Source organism: Dermacentor andersoni, chromosome 9 (genome assembly GCF_023375885.2).
Source record: "Dermacentor andersoni chromosome 9, qqDerAnde1_hic_scaffold, whole genome shotgun sequence".
In the NCBI taxonomy this organism is placed as follows: domain Eukaryota; kingdom Metazoa; phylum Arthropoda; class Arachnida; order Ixodida; family Ixodidae; genus Dermacentor; species Dermacentor andersoni.
Genome location: NC_092822.1, coordinates 105,475,993 through 105,489,109, shown reverse-complemented (window position 1 = coordinate 105,489,109; position 13,117 = coordinate 105,475,993). Strand labels below are relative to the sequence as shown.

At 43.6% G+C, this 13,117-nt stretch overlaps 1 protein-coding gene across 1 annotated transcript in view; it reads left to right on the top strand.

Moving 5' to 3' along the window:
- LOC126528457 (multidrug resistance protein mrp-7-like) overlaps positions 1-13,117 on the top strand; it is a 138,503-nt gene that overhangs the window by 19,316 nt on the left and 106,070 nt on the right. The window contains exon 5 of the mRNA XM_050176339.3: positions 2,342-2,599. Coding sequence (XP_050032296.3) covers positions 2,342-2,599 — 258 coding nt within the window. The remainder of the gene's footprint in view (positions 1-2,341; positions 2,600-13,117) is intronic.

Here is a 13,117-nt window from a genome sequence, read left to right as displayed (position 1 = left end):
TCACATGAGTGGCCTCATTAAATCTATGTTTGGAAAGAAAAAAGAGTGCTTGTCTAAATGAGATGCTATGCAGTACAATATATGCTCTCGAAGCTTACAAGGTATGCAGGTTAAGCAAATAGGGCGGTAATTACATGGACGGGAATGGCTACCAGATTTGTGTATAGGTACAACATTTCTAATTTTCCAATCATTCGGAATAGTGGACGAGGCAGTAGATTAGGTGAAAATCAATTGCAAGAAGGGGCTAGATCACGATTTGGTGCCCTTTAGCCGGTACGCCGTCTGGGCCTGGTGCACTGGAAAGTCTAAGGTTATCGATTAAATTGGAGATTCCTTGAGTAGTTATATAGTAACAGCCGGCATTTCTTAAGGGTGAGTAGATGGCAGCGTTAGAATATTAGTAGCAGGTTCATTAGTGAAAACCGAGAAAAAATAAGAGTTGATGACATCGGGATGCTGATTCACTGGGACAGGAGACCCATACGAGTTGATCAACGCGATACTATGGCATGAAGTACGTATAAGTGACAATGACTTCCAAAATTTGCGAGGCTTGTCACGCAGAATGCTTTGCGGGTCCTAGTGGAAATATTTGCGTTTAGATTTGCTCAGCAAACTTGTGTTTTCCCGCAACACCGTAAAGTATTTTTGACATTTTAGCGGATTCTAGCGTCCTTTAGTTTCGCGGAAAATGCACGTTTTTTCCTAGATATTTTTCTACGTTTGTTCGAATACCAGGGTCCGCCGGCATCCCCGCGAATACGTACAAGAGGAACATAAGCATCAAGAAGAGACAAAAGTTTGTGCTTATAGAGCAACCAGTTTTGCTCAACTGTTCTGGAAGAGCCTTATTGATGGAAGTCTACAAAGAAGGATTGAGGCTGATTGTTAATTTCTGGAAAGTTTGCTTTATCATCATCTCGGATATATTTAGTAGGCGGCTGGCAGGTAGGAAGCTCTATAGCTATGTTAAAAAACAAAATTTTGTGATCGCTAACACATTTAACATACAGTAAAGCATTAATTAGTTCATTATTGGTACTAAGGACTAAATCGATAATGTTAGCACTGCGAGCAGGTCTGGTAACTACTTGGCTAAGGCTGTACATGAGAACTGCTTCTAGGAAATCTTTGGACGCGCGGGTTGTAGCGACGCAGTTTTCCCAGTCATTACCCGGAAAGTTGAAGTCACCGCATAGCACGAGATTAGCACGAGGAAAACGGGAGATTAGATTGGATTCGTTTGTAAATGAAAGGCGCAATCAGTAAGAGGGCAACAGGAAATCAGTAAGGCCGTGCTTGTCGGCAGTACTATCTTGAGGCGAAGGATCTCATGGTGACCTTCAGTAGATAAGCGAGAAGAGACCAGCCGTTGTTTGACAAATACCAAGACTCACCCCTCCCCCCGACGACGGTCCTATCGTGCCTATAAATGGTATACGATATGTTGTTGAGACGTTCACGGTCCTTGATATCAGAGTCGAGCCATGACTTTCAAGGCTCAAGGTCTCTTCAATTTCGCCGACAAGTGGAGATAAAAGCATTTCAAACTTAACGTACGAATAGAGGCTCAAACGAATTTAGCAGAACGTGATCTTTAGAACCCGCTCGAACATTCGGCTTTACCTGGAGAACCTCCAGCCATATCACAGAACGAATGCATACTGGCAGCAGCCATTCACACCACCATTACGTGGCTGCTTGATGAATGAATGTCACGAATATTTTCGTTTGTCCGTACTGCCGATCATTCTAGCCCCGACTATAGACGAGATATTTTTTTCACTCTGACACTCGCGTTTAGGGCAAGCGTGTTTAATTTCAACCAAACTTGACGACATTGTTATGATGAGGGAACGCTGAAGGCGGGAGAAACACTTACGTGAGAGAAACAGGCTGAGTGCCAACTCGGTCATTCGTTGAACCGGTTCCTGCAGTTATTAGGAAAGGATGGCTGCCGCCCAAATAGGCTACAAATTCTGTTCTACAGAGCAGTGCAACTTTTCACAGCGTCCTAACTAAACAAATCACAATCAGAATCGGTTTTTATTGAGATGATTAAAAATATTATAAGATGCTAACGTACAGAAGTAGGTCCCGAAGTCAAAGAATGCAATTGGACCTCCTTTAGAAAGTAAACGTGATAACACACAAATATCTGAAGATTTCTTAATAAACACTTTCCCTTTTGCCTAAACAGACAATTTTACTACTCTTCGAGTTTTTTAAATATTATTCAGGTCTCTGCTGGAGTACGTTTCAAATTTCAAGATTGATCGATCTGAGCACGCCGTCTGCTTGATATCAAATGTGGTACCTGGCGCCCTCTGTCGTTCAGGCCGTCCACATGCCGGCGACCATGAGGAGCGCCTACCCTACAGGCTCGGTTGTGTCCCTGCTGGCCGTGGACTGCGGCACGCTCGCCTTGAGCATGATGGTGTTCCCCATGCCCCTCGGTGGACTGATCACTCTACCCGTGGCGCTCTGGCTCCTGGCCGAGAGAGCGGGCACCTACCCCACGCTCTGCTGCCTGGCCTGGGTTCTGATCGTCTTCGCGATGCCCTTCTGCGCATTCAGGTTCCAGAAGAAGTTCTGGGTAAGTACCGGCTGAGCAGTGACGCTGTCAAAAGGCCGATGCTGGCCTAAGTCTTTGAGTGACCGCTTCTGATGCTGCATTTCAATCGAATAGCCCTTTCCGCTGCTTGGTCCAGATTGCTTGTTACTTGCATCCATACTGGAAGGAGGATGTGGAGAAACTAAGAGACGCAACAATTAGGGAATCGCAACTTTAAAGTCCTATCGAAACTAACACATCGTACGTAACCAAGATGGTCACTGAGACAGACTTGATGAAGCCATTGTAGAGCAGCTAAAAAGAAACACAGAGAACACTACATTAGGCACCGCGGGTGCTAATATGCTCTTTGTGTTGTGTTTAGTTGCGCTATAATAGCTTCAAGTATCAAATAACTAGCCAAGATTAACCTATCGCAACTAGGTGATACATTATACTGAAAACCTCTACACGTCTGCTCCTGCTTCAGCATCGCGCTGCAGCTGGTCCAGCAAAACTGAATACGATTCCTGTTTAGTGACGGGGCTCGATCTGTGTAGCCCTGAATGATACCTACGTGTCTTGTCGTTAAGAGGAATTTTTAGCTCGGGGGTTCCTATCCAAATACACGGGAACGTACAAATCGCTTTGCTCCGCAACCACTTCACCAAATTCGCTGAGGCTTTTTGCATTTAAAGTAAGAGTTAGAATTTCGTTACTGCAGTAAGCACATTCTTTATTTAGACCGTTGGTGTTCTTGTAAAAATTATCTAAAATTTCAAATTTTCAACAGCAAAGCGATGAAGTTTACGAATGTGTAGCTCTGCAATGAAAAAGATACCGCAGTTATAATTATAAACTGCGCCTAATAACAAATATAACGCGGAGAAAATTTATTTACCATAAACAGCTCAGAAATCTAGTACTATTTTGTGTGTGCGATTCAGGCGAAGCACTTGTACACGCTGCAAGAAAGTAACACAAGCTTTAAATTTATATGCAACATTCGTCCCTTTTGGATGATCGGACTGTGGGAGTCCATTTTTTAACCTTACTAATGTTTCTTTGTTTTTTCTTTATGTTTTATACATTGCAGGCCCTATACCAAAACTGTGCTTCTTAGAGTCGCTAGAATTTAGTCTTTTTTTTTTTCTCAACTGCTGCAAATTTCATTCAAATCGGTCAGGCATTTGTGTTAGAAGAGCATTTCTGCGTTTCACGTGTATTTGAATAGCGGCATTGGAGTTGTCGCATTGCTAAGGCTTCCTCTTCAGATCTCGTTCAACAACGCGAAACCACATAAACCACAAAAGGACGAAAGGAAGACGAAGGGAAGATTGACTTCCAGCTAGTTTTTAATATTTCAAATCACAAATATTTATACGCCCACACTCGCGCGCTTTCACAATCGCTCAGACACTATAAATCCTAATAAAAACACACTGTTAAACTTAAGTGCGCGCACTACTTTCTGTCTTGTTCTTTGTGCGACAGAGCTCTGGAAGGCTTACTGAGAGTTCTTCCTTTTATTGTAACTTTGGTTTCTATTGCAACGTAAGCTGTTATGGGCTCATCCTAACGCCCGTTTCGGTTGGTGTTGTTGTCTCCACCGCCGCCGGTGTCCATCGCAGCTATCGCTATGAATGTGGAAAAAAAAATACTCAGTTCCAGCCGGGGTCCAGCCCGGGTACTGCACGGTAGTCAGCTACAGTACGACTGCGTCACACCAGCACTTCCTAGCTGCCACAGAAACATGCCGTAGACACGCGTCCTAGCGCGCGATAAGCCACTCGTTAGGAGACGCGCGCCGCGTAGCGTCGGTACGTGCACACTTTGCATTACAGCTGCATATTATGGTACCAGGTGGCACGCCATGTACCACTTGCATGGTACAACGTAGATAGAGAAAATTTGAAGAGGGAATGAAGATTAAGGAGGTGTATATGAAAACTCGAGAATGAAAAACGTGTATAGCAAAGCTGGTTAAATTTCTCACCACCCCGTTTCAAAGAGGATCCCAATGAATGATCAGCAGGAGCAAAGAACATTCTGCCGTGGCACTTGTAATGATGATGATGATAACTTGTGGCTAATGAACCCTTTGTAACGTGTGGACTCAATAAAGTGTCCTAGCCAAGAGAACAAAGAACGGAAAATAAAAAAGACGAAACGACCGAGAAATACATTGTCAGGAGCAATACCACAATCGGCACCTTCGCGACTGTCTTATGTCTCTCCACCTCAGTTCTAGGCTAGCTTTAGCTTTGGCTACGCTTCCGCAGCAGCGGCCACCCTCTACGTCGAGAAATCCCAGGGCCTGCGACATGGCGGTGCCCTCTTTTAGAGCGGGAAACAACTTTGCACAATGAAGGGTCAGGTGTTCCGCCGTCTCCCGCTCGCCACCGCATGCCCTACACACAGCGGCCTGTACCTCAGGGATGCAACCAAACTTACTTCGATATTCACGAGTGCGGAGCACGCCAGCACGCGCCTCAAAGATGAGGGTGCTGCCACTGCTATTGTTGTAGAACGGTTCCATCGGGATGGGGGCCTCCTTGTTGTCACAGTACAGGCGAAGCGTCTCCCATGGCCAATTGCCACAGTTGTAGCTCTGCCTCGAGTACACTATCCTGAACACCTTTGGTGGTCTCACACGCTATGTTATATGCGCGCTCCGTAGCGCCAATACTTACAAGCTTTGCCTTGCAGTTTGTATTCCGCCAAGTACTACGACATCTAGCAGTTGCACCATATCGTGCCACGTGTCAAAAGGTGGGACATGTGCGCCGCGTACTCTCGATACCTGTGTTTACTCTTCGGTGCACGTTATGGTGCCTCCTTGCAAAGTACGGTCGGCTTATTAATAAGCTAATCGTACAACTTCACGCGCGGCAGCAACCAGGCAACGTCGAGCTCAGCAGACCGCCGTGCAGAGAGCAGTACAAGCCGCAGCTCGCCGTTGACGCCGGGCGGACAGTTCAGTTAGTTCTCGTGAAAACGACGCAAGAGACTTCGCCGCGAAGACCCTCTAAGGCGTGCTGCCGATACTGGACCTCCCAGGGAACTGCTCCACCAGCTTTTGCTGTGACTGCGCTGCACGTGCCGCGCAGTCCTGTGAATATTTGATTGTTCCGCTCTGCTCGCATGTTTTGCTACCACTGTGGCGAATGCAATGGCCCATTTTTTTGTCCCTCCGATATCCTGCTACCCCTGTCTTGCACTAGATGATACCAACTTGTGCCTGCTAGTTTCCAAATTCATCACCCCACCTAGTTTTCTGCAGTCCTCGACTGAGCTTCCCTTCCGCTGGCACCCGTTCTGTAAATCCAACGGTCCACCGGTTATCTACGCTTCGCATGACGTGGCCTGCCCAGCTCCATTTCTTCCCCTAAATGTCAACTAGAACATCGGCTAACCGCGCTTGCTCTCTGAGCAACACCGCTCCTTTCATATCTATGAACGTTACGTTAACAAACAGAACAATGCAGTACCAAAACACGCCCCTGCCCTTTTGAACTTTTTGAAAGCACTCGTGAAGGTACACGTTGATACACTCACCAGTTTGCCCTACATAATGTTTACCGTACGAGAGGGAGATATTAAATACTACATTGTTGCTAGAGTTTGCGATAAGGTTCCTGCGCTTAGCATTGTAATTTCGTTATTTCTTTAATTGGACATTTTAAGATGAACAATTCTCGCAACATAAGAAGATCGTTCGCCAGAAAAGGCGCCATAATGCCTAGGCGCTCGATCATAATCTAGAATACGCCTTTCAAAGACATATTAAGGTTTCCTGACGGCCCATTCATTCAACTACAGTGTTGTTAAGCATCTGACGTAGCTGTGGCAACTACAAACAATATCGCCGATTGTCATGTCACGTTACAGTATTTTGCATAACGCTGTCATATTCCTTTTTGGCGATTACGATGTTCGGACGAATGGTGCTGGATCGAATAATGACACGTGCCAGTTGAGGTTTAGATTCTGTATCTGAAGTTGCCGCAGTTCAATTGCAACTTAAGATGCCTTGTTTCCAAGCATTGCCATTTTAGCTTTGATTTGAGCGCGCGAATATACTTGCAGTTGCACGCAGTCATCGCTGCAAGGGGGTGTGGACGACCTGTAGAAAAGATTGCGCAGTGTAGAATGTTAACAGGTTATCAGTTGCAGTCAAAATAATGCATCTTAACATATCTTGACAGAAAGAAAACTAAATCAAGTGGAAGAATGCAGTGCTCGTATTTTATAGCAGTGTGAAGAAGGACGGAACAAAAAAAAAAGAACAGGCAAGGCATGAATCTGGGGTGTGCTCATGATGCTATACTTTGTTTTTAGAAAACTTACAGTTCAGGTCAGTGCTTCGCCTCGTCTTACCTATGGCGTCCCTCGTCTCTATTCTCTTGCTGTGTTTCAACTGCACTTTTATTGACCCCAAGCGTCCCAATCATTAGCCGCAATTGAACGCATCCACTGCTAGTCTGATGCCGACGGCCCTCGTGCTAGCGTCTCTCGGGTCAGCGTACACTCTGTGTGCGTGCAGATGTTGACATAGGCGTGTAACGTGCATATCTGCAGCTCCACGGGCTTTTAATGGCTCCCAACGCAAGTTATCACCCTTATATTACCGGTAACGCCGCGGGAATACATGGCGATGAATAGGGGGTAACGCGTACACTCTAAACATTTTAACACCCTTAAGGGTGTAAATGACTTGTCCCATGGGTGACACCCTTTTTGGGTGTATTGCTACACCCCAAGCGAAGGGGTGCAAATTAACACCCCACAAAAGAAGGGGTGTTAATATGACGTCACCTTGCCTATGGGTGTAAAACAAACAACACCCTTTCTATATGGGGTGTAACACAGACACCACCCTTTCAATATGGGTGTAGCATGGACAACACCCTTCCAAAAGGGTGTTATCCCTGCAAGTATTTTAGCGTTCACCACAGCCATGTAGTTAATGGGCAGACTAGCTGTTGTGAATGCTGCCTAGCCTTTGCTATGGTACTACCTCGTTCAGTATGAGCCAGAATCTGTGAGGCGTCGTCATATTGCGCTTCTGGTCCGTCATGTGGTAGCATAACGTGCGACCCTTTCAGGCAAAAAATTTAAGTTTCATGATCGCAGAAATGCACACATCCTATGCTTTTCGTAATCTTCCTCTGCAGTTATAGTACACTGCCGGCAGGATGCAGAGCGCAATAACAACGCGCGCTGCACTAAGGACACAGGATCTCCCGCACCTTGGTGCACCAGTACTTACCACTCCGTGGAAACAGCACACAGCCAGAAGCATGGTTGCATGCATTTCAGAAATAATTAAAAACCTCCACTTTTCTTGGTCAAAAATTTTCGCAACACCAGTTCGACCGGGAAGGAAAGACACCACAGCTCGTTGTCGTGGTTCATATTGAATGCAATAGAGCGCAAGCAATGCATGGATTGGCGACGGTAACAAGTGCAGTACTACATAACATATGTTTGCCTGTGAAGCAGTTTTTTGCCGTTTTAAGCACTTATTTTATACCTCTATTCATCAAAGTTGTCATTTATCTCCACGGGATGCTTCTACTAGAACTTTCACATATATGACTTAAAGGTAGCACTGAAAGCCAAAGAACAAAGTGCAACAAAGCGCTTCCACTTCGAATATTGTTTCAGCATTTACGAACAAAACAGCATGTGTAGCTGTGCATGCTGTTCAATATATAAGCATGCACTATTTCCAGAAATATATGTATGCTCCATTTACTGCCAGTGACCTGCTTATACCCAATAATTTAGTTTATTTTTCACCATGTGCCAGCATTGAATATCCCACAGGCATTGTAAGTTAAGCTACCAGAATAACAATCAGCTAGTCTAAGCTTACCTAATTGAACAAAATCATTGTAAAACTTGTGACGAAATGTCAGAAGTATTTATTACTTCATTAAAGAGAAATGGTTACATAATACTGTTTGCACATTTTATTAGTAAAAAGGAAGATAAGGAGTAAAACCATACCAATACAAAGACATAAGCTCCGAATAATGGCACAGGCTTGCTCAACTAAATTTTAAGCAGAACAGTTTTTCTAAATAACCTCACTAAGAACTATCACATGTTTTCATTCGAAAAGCACTGCATCTTATTATAAAGTACAAAAATAACCGGTCACATAAGTAAGAACAAGTCTGAGTGTGTCTATGTTAACACAAGGATAGAAAGTTGCGCGAGTTGGTACAGTAACATGATCTTGGATTGTAGCGCGAAGTGACACGTACACAGACTAGAAGCAGACCAGGATGAGCGCTAACTCTCAACTAAATTTTTATTGAAACGAAGAACATATATATATATAGGTGACTGCAAAAAACTGCAGTGTAAGAACATGACAAGGTATGAAGATATCAGTTAAACATATCAGGAAGTAAGGAAGTAAAAAAGGAAACAAGAAAAAGACTACTTCAGATTAACACACGTGTTCTGAAGATACTGAAATTCGCATCCTAACAGAGACAAAGATGCATGGCTAACGCAAGTCTCTCCCAATCTTTTAATGTGGAATGCCTATCTATTTGTTGTGAAAAACTTTGTTTCATATTGTGTGGACATGATTAGTAATGGCAAACTTAAGAGCTGAGTAAGCTAGTCATGTCCACACAATATGAAACAGTTTTTCACAACAAATAGGCTCGAGAAGGCTAGTTATCCTGTGCATTTATTATCACTAAGTTGCGAAAAGCTTTTAAAATGGGTAAAAGGCCAGGCTAAGAAACAAGAAAAACCGAAAAAGAAGGTTTGCTGTGGTGCCCTATGTACATAGATTATCCCATGGTTTATGGAACGTGGCCAATACATATGATGTGGATAAAGTTTTCTCGGCCCCGCAAGTTGTCTATCATGTGCCTATGATAAATAGGAAACTTGAACAGGGTGGCAAAACAGAAAAGATAATTGCGGCGTTAGACATGTGTCCCTTTTTGTGCCTTATAACACTGGTATAGTTTATCAGATTCCTCTCAAGTGCGGGAAGACTTACATTGTACAGAGCGGCAGGTGCATTAATATTAGACTAAAAGAAAACAAACATTCACTTTACAACCCTAATGCTTCACATCTAGCATCACATTGTTTCAATTGCAGTTGTAAACCTTTGTTTGAAGACACAAAGATTCTTTCGAGACAAATGTCAAACCACACGGGAAATAATCAAGGCATTCCACATTAAAAGATTAGGAGAGACTTGCGTTAGCCATGCATCTTTGTCTGTTAGAATGCGAACTTCAGTATCTTCACAACACGTGTGTTAATCTGAAGTAGTCTTTTTGTTTCCTTTTTCGACTTCCCTACTTCCTGATATGTTTAACTGATGTCTTCATACCTCGTCATGTTCTTATGCTGCGGTTTTCTGCAATCACTATATATATATATATATATATATATATATATATATATATATATATATATATATATATATATATATATATATATATATATATGTTCTTCGTTTCAAGAAATATTTCGTTGAGAGTTAGCGCTCGTCCTGTCTGCTTGTAGTCTGTGTCCGTGTCACTTCGCGCAATAATCCAAGAGCATGAGTGAACACAACATGGCTAGTAATAACTAGTGAGCACTGCACGAAAGTTGAACATGAGAACTAGTAATAGTAAAGACATATACTTGCATAGACAATATATAATAGTATAGACAATATGTTGCAGCTGAACTGCAAAATATTGCAAATATCACAAAGACAGCATAAAAACTGGGCAGGACAGAGCGCTGACTGTTAGTTATAGTTGCAATATACACACCAAATCTAGACATAAAAAGTCAAAACTAAACTGCCGGAAATGGTCATCTCTCCAAGAGACCACTGATGAACAAAAGGTATACTTTTTATAATTCCATCTCATAAATTACTGATCTAATTAAACTTGACACATGACCCCTTGTGTGTAACAAATGCCCTGTTCTCATTACATATGCGTGATTACCAGCCTTGGTGAAAGAATGACTTGCACTAATGTTTTGAACCCCGGTAAAAATGCTGCTTGTTCTCAACTTTCTGTTCCGACAGCACACTTGTGGGCAGTTGTGAACGTAGTTGCCTATAGGGCTCAAACACCATGTTTTGGCTGCACAGCTACTGTCTACCGAACACCTGGTTCAAGATAGCTTGCATCTCGGAATGTGCAGCCACACTGGTGGCACAGCATTATTTTTTCAACTTGCCAGTTGATAAAGCCTCAGCAGCTGCAATCACCTGCGATTGCTCGTAAAGGTGCCATAAGGTCAGGCAGCAAACACAGATACCACGTAGCAAAACTTTCAGAGTGCATTGTGTGAGTCGAGGTGTGTAATTTGTGCTTTAGTTTGGCAGCACTGCCACATTCACAACTATTCATTGCAGCTCCTAAATTTCAACATCAACAAAATTAGGACAGTTCCTTCTGTATGGTGGCAGATGCACAGCTGCAGGGTTTCTAGAACGATGCATTATCTTCAGACAGTGCCAGTACAGCCCGTAGCACATCTTTCAAGCACTCCAGACAAGTACACCGATTACACTGTACACAGAGCATCTGGTGTCCATTTACCTATAGAGGCAAGGTAGCCCCTAGAACACGTTTTGTGACAGGCATGCTGGGCACTTTGTCCCCTGAAATGCAAGTCTCATTTGGTACTTCAGTGCCTGTAGTGTCCTTTACATCTAAATGAATATTGAATACATAGTAGTAACATGAAGACGACAAACAAAAGCCATCAGCCATCAACTGTGTGGCAAATCTGGGTGCAAGCTATTCTCTTATCAAGTATACCTGCAGGCATTGTGACCAATGTGCTCCCAAGATGTATGAGGCATTATCATTGCAGAGATGTAAGGACATGACAATCCTAGGATGATTATGTTCTTCAGGCGTTTTTCCCCACTTTCCATCTTTTGAAACATGTATACTGTAGTCATGAAAACAAAAATGCTACAACTGGCATGTGATAAGTTTTGCGTCTTATTTCCTAGCAGCTCATTGAAACGAGCCACGATGACAAATTCAAATGCTGTTACCTCATCAGACATACAAATTTCTTAAGCACTAACAAAACCAGATAGGCATTAGAGTGAGCATCACTTAAATACATTCATCATCATCATCATCATCATCAGCCTGATTACGCCCACTGCAGGGCAAAGGCCTCTCCCATACTTCTCCAACTACCCCGGTCATGTACTAATTGTGGCCATGTTGACCCTCCAAACTTCCTTATCTCATCTGCCCACCTAACTTTCTGTCGCCCCCTGCTACGCTTCCCTTCCCTCGGAATCCAGTCCGTAACCCTTAATGACCATCGGTTATCTTCCCTCCTCATTACATGTCCTGCCCATGCCCATTTCTTTTTCTTGATTTCAACTAAGATGTCATTAACGCGCGTTTGTTCCCTCACCCAATCTGCTCTTTTCTTATCCCTTAACGTTACACCTATCATTCTTCTTTCCATAGCTCGTTGCGTCGTCCTCAATTTAAGTAGAACCCTTTTCGTAAGCCTCCAGGTTTCTGCCCCGTACGTGAGTACTGGTAAGACACAGCTGTTATACACTTTTCTCTTGAGGGATAATGGCAACCTGCTGTTCATGATCTGCGAATGCCTGCCAAACGCACCCCAGCCCATTCTTATTCTTCTGATTATTTCACTCTCATGATCTGGATCAGCAGTCACTACCTGTCCTAAGTAGATGTATTCTCTTACCACTTCCAGTGCCTCGCTACCTATCGTAAACTGCTGTTCCCTTCCGAGACTGTTAAACATTACTTTAGTTTTCTGCAGATTCATTTTTAGTCCCACCCTTCTGCTCTGCCTCTCCAGATCAGTGAGCATGCATTGCAGTTGGTCCCCTGAGTTACTAAGCAAGGCAATATCATCAGCGAAGCGCAAGTTACTAAGGTATTCTCCATTTACTCTTATCCCCAATTCTTCCCAATCCAGGTCTCTGAATACCTCCTGTAAACACGCTGTGACTAGCATTGGAGAGATCGTATCTCCCTGCCTGACGCCTTTCTTTATTGGGATTTTGTTGCTTTCTTTATGGAGGACTACAGTGGCTGTGGAGCCGCTATAGATATCTTTCAGTATTTTTACATACTGGCAGCGGTGGCGTAGAGGTAGAACACCCGCCTCGCGTGCAAGAGGTCCGTGGTTCGAATCCCGGTGCCGCGCAATTTTCCACCGGATTAAAAAAAAAAAATCCGCGTGTTGATAAAATTGCATAAACAGGCCTGGAGTGTGGCCTGATGCCGGTGACCAGAACCGGTAACACACTCCCTCACCAGAGCAGGATTGGCCACCCTGGTGCAGTACTTGGCCACAACCTCCTATATGAACACAACAATCAAACTTAAATACATTACACTGGTTTAAAGTTATTGCACCACTTTGTGCCAGGTAAAAATGTTAGAAACATCAAGAAAGTTAAGATTCTACGGCCAACCGTGAAAACTAAATAAAAAAATCATTAAGCTTTCTTAAACGGGTACAGGAGCTTTACAACTGGCCGTCTTGGTGATGGAC